The following is a 16630-nucleotide window of genomic DNA, read 5'->3' as shown; positions in this document are numbered from 1 at the left end:
TGGCAGCCTTTACTGCTCCCTGATAGACTTTCCAGCTAGTCTTAAGAGCTTCCATAGAGACGCACAGCCTATCTTTTTTCCACCGTCTTTCACATCTTCTACATTCTTTTCTAGCGGCTCTGGTAAAATCAGTTAGCCAAGGACTAGCCTTTGGCTTGCATTGTCTGAATATAAAAGGAGCGACAGCGTCAAGGACAGATTTACAAGCAGAATCCAAACAAGTCCAAACTAATCCATCTGAGGTGGACAACTCAGGTCGATAAGAAATAAATTGGTCAAACAATATGGAAAACCGCTCGGCAGTATCTGAGCCAAAAGCACGATAACATCGAGCAGGTACAGCACGCTTAAGAACAGGATTAAAAAGAACAATATCACATAAAATAGGCATATGGTCAGAGAACACTGCATCCTCGACGAGTACGTTATGGACAGATAAACCATGTGATAAAACCAAGTCCAGTGTGTGACCACGTTCTTGAGTGGCACCTTTAACAGACTGAACGAAGTTAAAAGAGTTCAATAAGTCCAGAAAGTTCTTAGCCAGGGGCTTCCCCGGGCAGCAGACGTGTATATTAAAATCACCAAGTAAAAGGATCTGGTTATACCGTGATGCACAGTCAGCAAGAAACTCTGAGAACTCGGATAAAAACTCCTTATTATATTTTGGGGGCCGATAAACAATCCCACACAACAGTGAAGACGAGTGGCCCAGTTCGCACAAACAGAGTTCAAAACTGGTGTGAAGTGTCGATGGGGATAGCTGCTTAAAGTCAAGATGTGCCTTAAAAACAACAGCTAGCCCTCCTCCGCGACCAGAAACTCTCGGAACACTAAAGAAGGCACAACCAGCCGGCAGTAATTCAGAAAAGACACTTAACTCACCGGGTGGAATCCAAGTTTCAGTCAAGCAGAGAAAATCCAGCGCATGGGAAGAGAAAAATTCCTTCAAAATGAATGTCTTATTTGCCACCGATCTGGCGTTAATTAAACCCAACCTGAGAGGAATTTGCTCGGGAGCTTCCGAGGCGGTAACAACCAGATCCACAGGTCGGAGGTTTGTTCAGTCCACTCCACGCCAACGCAGATGTCGGAGAGGAGAGGGTTTTGCAGAACCCTTCTCGAGAGATCCCACAACAGGAACCAAGCAGGAGTCCACCGGGTCCAAAGCACGCAACGGCACCAAGAGTTGCGAGCAGGATCGACAAATTGAGCGAAGCTCATGAGGAAAACAAGAGATCCTGAGTCTCAGTTTGACAAGGCGACCTCCACGGTTACCTCGTCTCCTGCGTCGCTTCCGCACATCCAGTGGCAATGGTAAGGAGCGCCAGTGAGGTGGTGTTACTTCCAAATCAGGAGGCAGAAAGCCTTGGTTGTCATTTCCAAACCAAGCTAAAGCTTGGGTAGATAAGCCTATTTCCAATAATGTCTGGCGATCATAAAACAATGTAGGGCTGACATGTTGCACAAAATTGACTAAAAACAATAAAATAAAACAAACAGAAGAGAGCGATAGACGGCATGCCAAACACACAGGCGCCTTCCTTTCTATTGATCTAAAGAAGATTCATGGACATCTTCTTTGCATCTTTGTATTGGATGGGTTGTTGCCAACATCTGGTGATAATTTCATGTCAGTAGCACCTTTATAAATACATTTACTGTAGAAAAACAATAAGATAACAGTGTTTATACTCTGGTTAATAACTGGTTTACAGACCGTTATCTGCACAGTTATTGTAAAGATGTAACTGGTGTTTATAACACTAGTTTTATAAAGAGTACAAGGTTGTGTGGCGTTGGCATACAATCACAAGAGACTGCAAATACTTTCCAATTTTATTCACTATTTTATTGGGTCTTTTTTGAGGTTTAGGCAACAAAACTACTTGGTTAGTTATATTATAATTATTTATTAAATGTATAGTATTTGTTATATTCATCATTTATTATTAAAGTTATAGATTGGATTGTAATATGATATGACAACTGAGAAATCTGCACAAATAATGTGATCATGTCACAAATCTCAACACAGTTGGGAAATAAATGTTTCCTTTGGGACCCGTGGGTGCCAGATGAAAGCTGAAGAGTCTCTATGCCTGTGTGACTCGGCCCTAATTTCCCGAAATCATTCTGCAGCATCTTGCTCTGCATTGGCTCTGCTTTCCTTTTCCCTCTCTATATATTTAAAACACTTACTTTATAGAATATAAAACTGTACCTCTAATCCTGTACTGTGAAAGTATCTGAATAATCACATAATCTCATGCATCAGGACTGATTTGCTTTTCCTACTGTCTAACTGGTGTTTCTGATTTGGAAACACTTTCTGTATATATTTCAGTGTGCTGTGTCAGTAAATAGTTCAAACATGACTCACGTCTGTTTCCTGTAGCACCTGTCCTATGGTAATGGCAGTCTCCATGTCGATGCAGCCTTCCAGCAGACACTGTGGAGTGTGGCTCCCATCTGTTCTGGGAGTGAAGTAGCACAAGGTATCCTTATCTCTTTCTCTCTCCCTTCTTTTTTCTTCCTTTTTTGCAGTTTTACCTTTGTTCACAAATATACGTGTTTATTCTGGGCAATAATAAAGTAAATAAACACCAAGAATATAAAATATAAAATATATATAACAACAACCAAAAATAAATTGAACAATAATCTGACCCTTAAATAATCGGTATTCTCAAAAAAGGGACAAGTATATAGCATAAACCCCATCCATGCACAGTTCATGTATTGTAACAGTCGGCTTATATACGAGCCTGTCATAGTTGGACTTATCAGGTTTTTCTGTAGAAGACAGTTTATTAAAGTTTAGCTGCACTGAAAACAAATATTGTCATCTTTTCAACAACTTAAGAAGTTTTTACTTACATTCTTAAACAGACGTCAATAGCAAGAGTCAAAATGCTTTATTTCCACCATATAGCTGCGGGATATTACCTGGACGACCGCTGTCCAATTATGTAGTCACAGTTGCTCCAAGACTGTAAGAACAGCAACTAAATAAAACAATATATTACAAGTTGGAAATGATAACAACATGACTCTAATAGATACAAATAGCTCTCATTATAAATATCCCTCTATATTACACTAATTAAATATAAATGGTCAACATAGAGGTGCGCGTTTTATCATACTGTACTGTTACTGCCTCTGTAGAGGATGTGCAATTAGTAAGGATAAAAACATTATTCCTATAATTCCCATATTGGGACCTCATGATCACATAACTCCTCAACATCTACAGTTACTAATACATCAGTATATTACTTACTCTGCTCATGTTAAAGCAATAACAATGGATCAGTCACCAACAGGAAGTCAGCAGACCTCAAAGACCCTGTGATGTTGTTCACATTAAACCCCGTCGATCCGTGTCACACCCTGCAGTTTAAAACGTGGCCTTCTATTTGGCAAATCTTCAGCAAACCTTCTTTACTTTACCCCGTCCCCACCAAACTGTTCAGATCTGCATCTCACTTTTTATAAACCATTTAGTAAATATTATCAACAGCTCTCTACAGTCTGGCAGGTTCCCCGTGTCACTTATATGTACTGTAATCTATTGGTACTGTAATCTATTGGTAATTAATAATTACAGACCTATGTCTAATCTTTTACTCCTCAGCAAAGTATTTGGAAAATCGTTTCAACTCACAGTCTTAATGATAAGTAGCAGTCATGATTCAGAGCTCATCATAACACAGAAACAGCTCTTACTAAACCGTTATTACTGATGAACAGGAGGATCAACAGTGATTCACAGAGAGTTTCAGTTCTTCCTGATGTCTCTGCTGCTTTCAACACTGTTGACCATGACAACCTAATTGGTTTATTTAATCGTAAATGGACTGGTTCTTCTGTAACGCTTTTCTAATTTACATACTCATAGTTATTTATACAACATGCCTAAAACAAGCACTTTTTTCTTTCTGCTGTCTGACATTCACACTCCAATGGATGCTCCAGAGAGGAACATGGGTTGTTATCTTCAAAATGACACTGAGAAAGTGGATCCTGTTCATATTGAGTAGATTAGTTCTAGTTCAATTCAATTGAGCTTTATTTATAAAGCACCAAATCATAACACCAGCTGCCTCAAGGAGTTTTATATTTTGAGGTAAAGAACTTACAATATTACAGAGAAAGCCCCAACAAGCAGATGACCCCCTGTGAGCAAGCACTTGGTGACAATCTGAATGAAAAACTCCCTTTTAACAGGAAGAACCGGGCTCAGGACGAGGCAGCTACTGGTGAGATTATTAGAATAGCTTATCACAATGCTCTGTTTGCAGCACTCCCCAAATCATTAGTAGGACGTCTTCAGCTCATTCAGTTCTATTCATTTGGCTCCAGGGCAATATAGAATTACCTTTAAAATTCTTCTATTAGTTCTATTAGTCCCCCCGCCCCAGTACATCTCTGATTTGCTCACTGTCTACAGGGAGTGCAGAATTATTAGGCAAATGAGTATTTTGTCCACATCATCCTCTTCATGCATGTTGTCTTACTCCAAGCTGTATAGACTCGAAAGCATATTAGGTGATGTGCATCTCTGTAATGAGAAGGGGTGTGGTCTAATGACATCAACACCCTATATCAGGTGTGCATAATTATTAGGCAGCTTCCTTTCCTTTGGCAAAATGGGTCAAAAGAAGGACTTGACAGGCTCAGAAAAGTCAAAAATAGTGAGATATCTTGCAGAGGGATGCAGCAGTCTCAAAATTGCAAAGCTTCTGAAGCGTGATCATCGAACAATCAAGCGTTTCATTCAAGATAGTCAACAGGGTCGCAAGAAGCGTCCAAGTACTCCACAGCGTGGCTGGCAAGAAAGGGTATAAAAGAAGAAAAACTAATGACATGGCCTCCTTGTTCACCTGATCTGAACCCCATTGAGAACCTGTGGTCCATCATCAAATGTGAGATTTACAAGGAGGGAAAACAGTACACCTCTCTGAACAGTGTCTGGGAGGCTGTGGTTGCTGCTGCACGCAATGTTGATGGTGAACAGATCAAAACACTGACAGAATCCATGGATGGCAGGCTTTTGAGTGTCCTTGCAAAGAAAGGTGGCTATATTGGTCGCTGATTTGTTTTTGTTTTGTTTTTGAATGTCAGAAATGTATATTTGTGAATGTGGAGATGTTATATTGGTTTCACTGGTACAAATAAATCATTGAAATGGGTATATATTTGTTTTTTGTTAAGTTGCCTAATAATTATGCACAGTAATAGTCACCTGCACACACAGATATCCCCCTAAAATAGCTAAAACTAAAAACAAACTAAAAACTACTTCCAAAAACATTCAGCTTTGATATTAATGAGTTTTTTGGGTTCATTGAGAACATGGTTGTTGTTCAATAATAAAATTATTCCTCAAAAATACAACTTGCCTAATAATTCTGCACTCCCTGTACAGCCCAGTCAGACCTCTCAGGTCATCAGGTTCAGATCTTTTAACTGTTCCCAGAATCAGATCTCAGTCTGCTGAGAGTGCTTTCTGTTATTGTGGTCCTGTTCTTTGGAACAAGATGCTTGCTGACCTCTATTACATCTATTACTGTGTAGATCCACAAACAGACTGTATACCTTTCTTAATAATTCTCTCTGTCTAGATTTTACCAAGTAGGGTGCAGTAACGTCACTCATCTTTGTTCAGTATAACACCTCTATACAAAATGCTGTGGAGCTTTTCACAATTTTGTATCTGCAACCAAATTCTCATTTTTGTGGGACGTCCAGAAATAGTTCATGACTCACTTGATGTTTTGAGTGCCATTGTTTGAAACATAGCTGTTTTTCATTTGGACAAGTATTTCTACTGATCTTTATATATCTGAACAGGGGTGTTTCAGAAATATAAAGATCAGTTGCTGCCTTCCCACGTCAGGTTCATCCGAATACTCAAATGAGTTTCAAAAATAGCAACGCATGCAAGATAGCAGGTGTACTGCTGCTTTTTTGTCATTTCTCTGGAGAATTATGTATCAAGTTTCACCCCCTGATCTGCCCTCCTATCTGCCTCTTTTATCTCCATTCATTTAATAAAAAAACAAAAATCCTCACCCTTTGCTTTCTTTTAGGTTTCCTTATTGGAGGAGATGTTCTGCGCCTACTTCACGGTCACATGGACGAGTGCCTAACAGTTCCTTCTGGGGAGCATGGAGATGAGCAAAGGCGGTAAGGTGCAATGCTTAGTGCTGCTACTGCTCTGAAATAATTCAGTTTACGCACACACACACAGAGTCTTAACCTTCCTGTATAAGTTACCTTGAGATGACATATGCTATGATGCTGTCTGTGCAAGAGAGAGAGTCAGAGTGGATTCAAACCCACTCTCAGCCGTGTGGCGTATGGTTGCCTGCTTGGCTCAGTGAGCTGAACCGGTGCCCAAAGTGCAGCTTCTCAGAAACAGCTGGATCAAGAGGAGAAAAAAGAGAAATGCACACATTACCCCAATTTAGCATACTGTCAATGGCTGTACAGTGTTGTTCCAATATAGTTGAAATTTCTAACTCTATATTTACAAGGATCAACACTTAGAAAACATAAGGAAGCTAAAGAAGAGGGATTACATAAGGAATGTAGGGATTAAGACTCACTGCCAATATTAATAGGTTTCATTTGCACCAATAAATAATATGATGACTCTGTATATTATTTATGAATAAAAAAAATGAGGGAAATAGATCAAACAATTAATATGATCTCAATCCATTAAAAAGTAATTTGGGGATTGTAATTAATGGGAAATTTTGATAATTTATTCGTTTAATCAGTCTCATAAAATACTCTGGGCTTTCTATTTATAACTATGATCACTAACTAAGTTCTTTATAACAAAAGTTGTATAAGTATATAGTCTTATACATTTATTACATTAGCATATGTAGTTAAGTGAATTTATTTACAAGAGAAACAATATAAAGTTATCGTTGTCTAATATTAAAACCGTTTGATTATTTGAAACATGTAAGTCTAAGAAAATGTAGACAGCACTGTACATTCAAAGTCCAGGCAAAAGCTTTAGTTTGGAAGCAGAAATTAAAAAATTCCTTCACCAATTGTGAAATAGTTGTTGAGTTGTGCTCATCAGCAGAGACTCAGACTGACTGCATCATGTTGGTAATCTGTGTTTATACAATGGACAGCAGATATTTTCAAGGTTTTACCAACCTGTGTGGAAGTGATTGCAGTCAGTCCAAGCTCCACAGATCCACCAGTGCAACTACCTTGTGAGTGAAAGTGGTCACAGAGGTTGAGGTTGTTGCATGCTTAACCTCTGGGCAAGCAGTTGGAATGACTGGAACAAACAGAAAAACAAAAACCCAAATCGATGCTGGGAAGCCACTATTTTTCTCCCAGTAGTCTAGCGTGACTGGGCCATTATATAGGGATGATGGTAAGCTGAACTAATGCTGTGCTATATCCCACTGGACGGCTCTAAAAGAACACACGTAGTTTCCAAGTCTTATTTCAAAAGACGCCTCTCCAGTCAACATTTTTTGTTCTGCCTACCTTCAGCTTTCTTTACCCACCAGTTGGGGCCATATATAATAATATTACACATATAATAATTCAGTTTGTCTGGTTCTGCTTGGAGGGACAGAATGTAACAAGTCCCTTTACTGACAGAGAGCTTTGACTGAGATGAATAAGACTATTAACAATTATAGTTTTAAGAAGTTCCCAAAGGAGACTGCCAAGCTGTTAAACAATGAGGCTCAAAGTGACTGTGCTCCCATCTGACTAACTGCTGGGGTTTATTATGAGACTGTATAATCAGGTTAAATACTTATGAATCTTCTTTGCAAATATAACAGCACTGTTGGGAGATTTGTTAAAACAGATTTGCAATTCTGTCATTCGTTTCTCCAGGACAGTGCATTACGAAGGCGGAGCCGTGTCCTGTCATGCCAGGTCACTGTGGAGGCTGGAGACACTGCGAGTCGTGTGAGTATAAACAACATACATGTAAAGGTGTAAAGTGTGCATGTTAGTCCCCGTAGGGAAATAGTTCCTCTGCATTTAACCCATTCACCCAGTGAAGCAGTGGGCAGCCACCAATGCAGCGCCCGGGGAGCAGTGTGTAGGGACGGTACCTTGCTCAGGGGTACCTCAGGGTAGCCGTTCAGTGGAGTCGAACCACCGACCTTCCGATCATGGGGCCACCACTCTACCTACTGAGCTATCCCTGTCCATGTGCTCTGCATACGTTTACAAACAGGTTAATGCAAAATAAAAACACATGTAAAACACATACAAAACCCAATGTAATACTAGTGTCAGTCACAAGACACGATAAAGGAAGACAAAGGAAAGTTGTGATAGCTGCGTCAGGCGGAGAGATTGAGCTGGAAGCGGTGTGCAGCAGGTTAGATAGAAACATGTTAACAAGTGAAGAGGCTGTGTTGAGAAGATGAAAACAGTATTTAAGGAACTGATGAATGTAGAAAATAAGAGAGAGAGAGATGGATTGAGGACAGTTAGTGAATCAGGAAGTGCAGAGGCTTAGAAAGGAGGGAGTGAGGGCAGTTGATTCAGATGACATACCTGTGTCAGCATGGAGACGTGTAGGAGAGAGGGAAGTAAACTTTTTAACCAGACTGTTAAACACAGTTTTGCAGAGTGAGAGGATATACTGGTGAGCCATAAGATGAATGCATGTGAAAGAGCTGTTGAAACTAGGTTAAGAAGAAAGGTGATGATCAGTGAGCAGCAATATGGTTGCAAGCTGAGAAAGAGCACTACAGATGGGATATTAGCTTTGAGAGTGTAGATAGAGAAGTGTGGAGAAGGTCAGATGGAATTACACCTTCTCTTTGTGGATCCAGACAAAGCATATGATAAGGAGCTAAGTGAGAAACTGTGGTAGTGTATGAGGAACTCAAGAATGGCAGGGAAGACTTTGCCAAAAGTATTCACTGGTCTGCCTTTGCACACATATGAACTTAAATGATACGCATGTGCAGGCTATGCAAAGATGCCCCTCAGACAATCCAACACATGACTGCAGGGTGCAAGATGCTAGCAGGCAGGACATACATGGAACGCCATAATGCCATAAAAGTGGCTGGCATCGTATCCAGGAACATCTGTGCTGAATGTGGCCTGGAAGTCCAGAGGTCAAAAAGGGATCATCCCAGATCCTGTGGGTCTTCCAGATACAGACAAACTGGTGATGGCTAAGAAACTGTCCACAGTGGTGGACAAGCAGGTGTGTGGGGACACCTGTCACTCACAGTGGCAACTTTAACCACTGACATGTTGGAAATGTAATAATTTATTTCAACATATGTATATGTATGTACAAAAAGAAATGTTTACATTATATGTTATATTTAGTAATTGGATCTATGGTTCAATGACTAAATAATACTGTATAATGCAGGTTTAAAGGCACTGAAACCATTGATGTTCTGTATGTCTAATTCCTCATAACATGCACTATTAAATCAGTCAGGTTCCTTGACTTTTTTTGGATTTCTGTCAATATGTCCAGGTGGAGTGGGAGTCATATCCGTTGGGGTCAGCCATTCAGACTGAGACATGTGACCACAGGGAAGTATCTGAGCATGGTAGAAGACAAGTCTCTGTTGCTGATGGACAAAGAGAAAGCTGATGTCAAGTCTACAGCCTTCTGCTTCAGGTCTTCCAAGGTATAGAGTTAGTGACATTAGTAGCAGTGCTATCTGTGAAGGCCATAATCTATGAAATCATTGTGTTTTGAATGAAGGAAATTCTCTGTGTTTTTATAGGCTCACTTGTCTAAGTGAATTTTCCTCTTTGTTTCTCCTTCAGGAAAAGCTGGACCTGGGTGTGAGGAAGGACGTGGATGGGATGGGGACTCCTGACATAAAGTATGGTGACTCTGTGTGTTACATTCAACATGTTGACACCTGTCTGTGGCTTACTTACCAGACTGTTGATGCCAAGTGTGCACGCATGGGTGGAGTACAGAGAAAGGTACCATACCGCACCAAACCATAACTTCACCTATTACAACTTTATAAATACTTGTGTCTGTAAATATGGTCCATGGTGAGGTTGTGGACTTTCATTATGCTAGAGTTAACGTAAAATTAAGATGAATGTAAAATTCATGCACTTCTTGCACAGTCAGAATGGGGAAAAGTTTTTCAATTAAAAAGGGGGATGAGCTGTGTTTTCATTGACCCAATAGCGTTGGATTTACCTCAGATACTTTGAATCTGCTGCATTATTTGGAAAATGACACCATTTTTAAATGTTATTAGTTTTTACTTTTTGTACACAACCACATTAGATTTTAAATCAAACATTTCAAATGTAATTGAAGTGAAAATTTCAGGCTTAATTTATTAACACCATTGTAATGAAAATATTTGTGGGTCTTTCACTAACTGCAAATGAAGCTGACTTGGTGACTGACTTGACCAATGAAGAATATCTATCTTTGTCTTCTTCTTTCTTGGGTTGCCTTTGCAGTATGTGTTTGGCCATTAGCCATTTACTCTGCTGTACAAGCAGTTTTGTGGTATTTGGCTGAATCTGTGCAGAGTAGACACCTCTGCACTTCAGAAATCATTCTGATTCTTGTGTCATACCATCAAGAAACATTGTTGACATTGTTCCACTGACAGCCAACGCAGAGGGAAACCTTGAAAAATTAACAACATATAATAACAACATATAAGTATTTATATGTTTAACATATTAGTCCGGGTCTCTGTGGCAATAGTTAGTGAAAATGAAAGAACTGTCACTAATTCTAAAAGCTGCTGGATGCTGTAAAAGACTTTACTTTTTTCACTAATGGAACTGTTTTTGTGCAAATTTCCTATAAATATTCTGAAGATTCCTCATGTATCCAATCAATGCATCACCCATCAAGTGCAAAGCAACTTCCTCTGTTACTGAGCAATCTTAATACATTTCTGAATCTGCTGAACCTGGAGAAACTTTGTTTCTTATTTAGGCAATCATGCACCATGAGGGGCACATGGACGATGGGCTGACACTATCGCGATCACAGCACGAAGAGAGCCGCACTGCAAGGGTCATCCGCAGTACTGTCTTCCTGTTCAACTGCTTCATCAGGTGCAGCGAGTAGTGATTTTCAAGTATGCACGTTACACTTGCCTGTAAGTTACTGTGGCATCATTATAAAGAGAAAAATGGAAATCACTGGGTTGAATAACAATCAATCAATCAATCAATCAAAGCTTCATTCGCCACATGCAGGTTGCCCTGCAGTGAAATGGGACACCCCCCCCCGATCTTACACACACAACACAGACATTACATGGGGATACAAGTCAGAGATCGGTAGCGTTACAGAAAAACACTGAAATGTACACTACAATGGGAAAGTACAAGAGGAAAAAAAGAGACCTCTACTCATGCTGTGCTTCCATGGTAGGACAGCATGAGAACAGGAGACAAAAAAAAAACAAAACAGCACCAACATGAATAACATTAATATGTAGAAGGTCTATAACTTTTTAACTTCAAATCTTACCTCAGTTGTGAAACTCAGGTAAGGTTTTGTGAAACTGTTTTAACTGTGAACTGTTTTACTTTGTATTCGTATATCAATTACTCCCAAATACAACATTTGTTGTCACATTTAGACAACATATTCAAATGAGAAAAAGTGCAATAAGATGACAAAGTTCAGTTCATTTGTAAAAATTTATAGGACAGTGGTGACAAATTCATTTTCACAAAGGGCCAAACTAGGAAATAAGAATCAAATTAAGGGCTTAACATAGAGTACTGTCCAAAAGTCCTGAGCCACCTCTCATTTCTTTATGTTTTGCTTTGAAAATGGAAAATTTGTGTAGCGTCGTAGAGTTTGCACTAGCACTGCCATCAGGTGGCAGAGGAGTCTACATTACACTGCTCACCCTCTGTAATGTATAATGTGTAGCCCAAATGTGCACAATGAAAGCTCATGTTTGAAAAACACTAACATAGAGTGTGATGTGACTGCAAATGTGGTCACATTACACTCTGATGTAAAAATCAATCCAACAATCTCTCATGATTAGTGTATTAGTGTATTTCGATCTTGTTTACACAAACATTCTCATTCTGCACCCAGCGAGGCCCCTCCCCCATCTTGCATATTCTGGCCACTTGTCTGTTATGCTAATTCCGGCATACAGACCGCTCGTCAGACGTTGCAAACTGGTTCTGAGACAGGTGAGAACCTGGCCTGCTGGAGCTCTCTCTGCTCTTCAGGACTGCTTTGAGCACACTGACTGGGACATGTTCAGGGAGGCTGCTACAAATGGCGATTGCACCAACTTGGAGGAGTACACATCATCTGTGACCAGCAACATTGCAAGTGCATTGATCATGTCAATGACTTCAGCACTATCATAATACCAGACCAGAAAATGTGGACCACTGCAGAGGTGCGTGCGCTGTTAAAGACTCGAGACTCCACCTTCAAAACAGGTGCCTCAAAGCCACCACCATCGTTCCTGTGCCAAAGAAGTCCTCAGTGTACTGCCTCAATAACTACCGTCCTGTTGCACTCACACCCATCATGATGAAGTGTTTCGAGAGACTTGTCATAAGGCACATTAGGACCCAGCTGCCACCCACAATGGACCCACTGCAGTTCACCTATTGTCCCACCTGATCAACAGATGATGCCATCGCCACCACCCTATATCTCGCCCTCACCCAACTAGAAAACAAAGACACATATGTGTGGATGCTGTACATAAATTTCAGTTCAGCATTCAGCACAATCATTCCTCAGCACCTGACTGGAAAACTGAGCCTGTTGGGCCTGAACACCCTCCTCTGCAACTGGATCCTGGACTTTCTGACAGAGAGACCTCAGACAGTCCATCTCCAACACCACCACACTGAGCACTGGAGCCCCTCAGAGCTGTGTGCCCAGCCCACTGCTGTTTCGTCTGCTGACATGTCACTGTGCAGCAATGCACAGTTGGAACCACATCATCAAATTCGCCAATGACACGACTGTGATGGGTCTCATCAGCACGAGCGACGAGTCAGCATACAGAGAGGAAGTGTGACAGCTAACGGACTGGTGTAGAGTCAACAACCTGTCTCTGAATGTGGAGAAAACAAAAGAGATAATTGTTGACCTTAGGAGAGCACAGAGAGATCACTGTCCTCTTAACATCGATGGATCCGAGGTCATCAAGAGCACCATATTCCTTGGTGTCCACCTGGCGGAGAACCTCTCCTGGTCCCTCAACACCAGCTCCTTAACCAAGAAGGCCCAACAGCGTCTCTACTTCCTGTGGAAGCTGATAAAAGCCCATCTCCCATCATCCATTCTCACCATGTTCTACAGAGGGACTATAGAGAGCGTCCTGAGCAACTGCATCTGCAGCTGTTTTTTTAAGGGTTTACTGCACACCATGTTGAAATATGTCAAGTTTTCAGCTAAGACCTCTTTTAAAATTGCCTTGTTGGTTCAAAAACACTATTTAATGTCTGTCAAACTGTCTGATCTTTGGCGTTTTTCATAGATTCAACTAAAGAAATGGAACCAAATGTCACAAAATTTGTTTTGCAAACATACAGTTGAAAATTGTTAGTTGCCTGTTATGTACAGAAATAATACTGGGTCATTTTTTGAGTTTGATGCCTTTTTTATTCTTAAGTGATTTATAGGACACTGTGTTAAGTGGATTAAGAAACAACTTTCCTCTGAAACTGGTGAGTTACAAGTTGAATGAAAAAGGTTCGGTTACTGTGGTGACTACCATCTGGTTACACCATGTGTCTTAGATTGTTAGGCCCAAGTACAGTAACATAAGTTTTATCTGGATTCAGAAGCAGAAAATTAGAGGTCATCCAGGTCTTTATGTCTTCAGGACATTACTGCATTTTAAGTAATTGGTGCATGTTTACTGGTGTCATGGATAGATCAAGCTAGCTCTGTGGAAGTAATTAAGACTCCCCATATCCATGAACAAATTGTAGTCTATTAGATAGATATGATTCGAACCACTGCAGCGGAGTACCTTTAATACTTACAGCATGCTCGAATCACAGTAAATTATTATTGTCGACAGTGTTGAACCCTGCACTGAGGCCTAGAGGGACAAGCACAGAGATGAGTCCACTGTCACAAGAAGATCATTTGGCTTGTGGTGCATAGTCCATGAATAGAGATAGGCTGATCATATTTAAGATTGAAGCATTAAGTGGGAGGACTTTTTAAAGGAGGCTTGTAGGAATGGGGTCTAAAAGACAAGAAGTAATTGTTTAAGTTAACTCAAAAAGATCAATTGGAGAAAAAGAGTCTAAATAATGGATGAAGTCATTAATAGTTAAGGTTAAAGGAATTCTTGGTCCAATAGAGTTCTAACTTTTTGTCAGCCTGGCTACAGTGCTGAAGAGAAACCTAGAGTTGTTCTTATTTTCTTCTATCAGTGATGAATAGTAAGATGTTCTAGCTTTAAAAGAGGGCTTTTTAAAAAATAGAGCAACAAAGTATTTCTCCAGGCTGAATGATGATCTTCTAAATTAGTGAGACGCCATTCCCTCTCCTGTTTATGAGTTATTTGCTTTAAGGTGCATGTTTGAGAATTATACCAGGGAGTCAAGTACTTCTGATTTGAGGCTTTCTTTTACAGAGAATCCACAGTATTCAGATACAACAAACAGAACAGTTTTTTCATTTCAGGCTTTCAAGTGAATTATAACTAGGGATGGGTATCGAAAACTGGTTCTTGTTGAGAACCGGTTCCCACTGTTTCAATTCCTTGGAATTGTTTGCCATTTTTGCAAACGATACCCTTATCGATTCCAGTCGCCCCGAATGACGTCACCTCGTTGCGGAGCGTCATTTATCTGGCAGGAAACACGGCGGCTCAAACGCTCAAAAGTTTGATTATACTTTACGAGAATGGATGACAACAGGGCAACTTGCAATACTTGCAAAGTAGATATTTCATTTAAGGGAGGAAACACTACGAATATGCAAAAGCATTTGCTCACAAAACACGTGATGACCTTGAATGTCGTGTTTTTAATTCCGCTCCGGACTCGTGAATCTCAACCCAGCAGCAGCGGTAACGTTTGCACGTCCTCTCCCGTTAATGCGGCAGGTAAATAATCAACTAACAGTGCATATTATGTTAGCGCGATCTGCCTTATTACAAAACCTGCCATTACTGTGCGTTTAGGTGACCATGATGTGACAGACAGACAGAGTCTGGCTGGCTCAGACTGGCAGTTCTCGCTGCAGTCTACCGGTAGCATCTCCTTTCTAGTGATGCACGAATCATGAACGAATCGTTCAATACTCGAGAATCACTTTACTGACTCATGAATCATGATTCACAAGCCCAACTGACTCACTGACTCATCCCTGTTGCTGTTAGCAGTAATATATCTAGCTTATAATTAAAATTGTGGAGAAAAACACAACATCCAGTATCTTAACAAAAACATTTCTGCTCTGAACTGGAAGAAAAAACCCTGAGTAGAAGCTCACATCAAGACAATAGCTCCTCGGTTCACAGTAGCATTGCTCTGCTAACATGCTAACAGCACATTTGAGCTACTCACCCCCTCCCTCCTGTGCTGAATCGTAAACCTAAGCGAATCACTCAGGACTCACTCACCCCCTCCCTCCTGTGCTGAATCGTCAGCGTAAGCGAATCACTCAGGATTAACTAACCCCCTCCCTCCTGTGCTGAATCATAGAGCCAACGAATCCCTCACTCACTCACTCACTCACTCACCCCCTCCCTCCTGGCTCACAGCTTCTTCTTCTTCTTGGTTGGCAACCAATGTTAAGGTGCATTACCGCCCCCTGGCTCACAGCTCAGTGGACATTTAGATGAGAAAATATATATTTGACACATTTAAGGAAAATACTAATAAAATAAAAATAAACAAAATAAATGTTTATTAAGCAATTTTGATAGGAAATTGCTTAATTCTAGACATGTTTTTACTCTTTTTTGCTCTATAAAATAGTTGTTTTCTTTTAGAATCATTCATCTTAGCAGTAGCATTTACATGAAAAGAGAAACAAATTAAGTTTTAGTGAAAATGTACATTTTTTGAACTCTCTGGTCAACTGACTCAGTGAATCAAATGACTCAAAAAATCCAATTCACTTTGGTGAGTGACTCATTAAAACTCGATTCAGTAAAAAGAATCAAATTTACCATCACTACTCCTTTCAGGCCAGGATAGACGAATGTCACTGAGCAATGATTAAATTTGTGGTAAAAGGTTTGCACCCATTTGCCACAGCAGATGCCCCCGATTTTTGGTAAGTGAATGTGTTTAATTGTAGGCAGGGACATTACTGGATATTCTTGTGTAATTGCTACAGAATAATTTATGTTATACTTTGTTATTGCTACAGACTAATATTTATTTTATTATTTTACATTTACAATTTTTTTCCCCCGGGGACCCTGTGACACCCCATTGAAGAGCCGTAGGCTGGATCTCTTAAGATCTCACTGCTGGGTTTGTAAGGCCATGTTTGTCATGAACCGAAGTTCAGCGCACAAGCTGGACCCAGAAGCAGAGCCAACACACACAGGAGTACGAGAAAATAAACTTCATTTTAACTGAAGGTGTCCCGGGAGGGTAGAAGGAAAACACGCGTGAAACT

At 40.3% G+C, this 16630-nt stretch overlaps 1 protein-coding gene across 1 annotated transcript in view; it reads left to right on the top strand.

The window, feature by feature from the left end:
* The window catches only part of ryr2a (ryanodine receptor 2a (cardiac)), a gene marked incomplete in the record, with an annotated part of 281993 nt that overhangs the window by 76660 nt on the left and 188703 nt on the right, over window positions 1–16630 (top strand). The window contains 6 exon segments of the mRNA XM_014340412.2: window positions 2399–2498; window positions 6099–6195; window positions 7894–7968; window positions 9518–9674; window positions 9817–9981; window positions 10973–11094. Of these exon segments, the coding sequence (XP_014195898.1) occupies window positions 2399–2498; window positions 6099–6195; window positions 7894–7968; window positions 9518–9674; window positions 9817–9981; window positions 10973–11094 (716 nt within the window).

The sequence above is a fragment of the Haplochromis burtoni genome, unplaced genomic scaffold, assembly GCF_018398535.1.
Source record: "Haplochromis burtoni strain Fernald_Lab_line unplaced genomic scaffold, NCSU_Asbu1 Contig_367, whole genome shotgun sequence".
NCBI classification, from domain to species: Eukaryota; Metazoa; Chordata; class Actinopteri; order Cichliformes; family Cichlidae; genus Haplochromis; species Haplochromis burtoni.
This window is presented reverse-complemented; position numbering and strand designations above follow the sequence as displayed.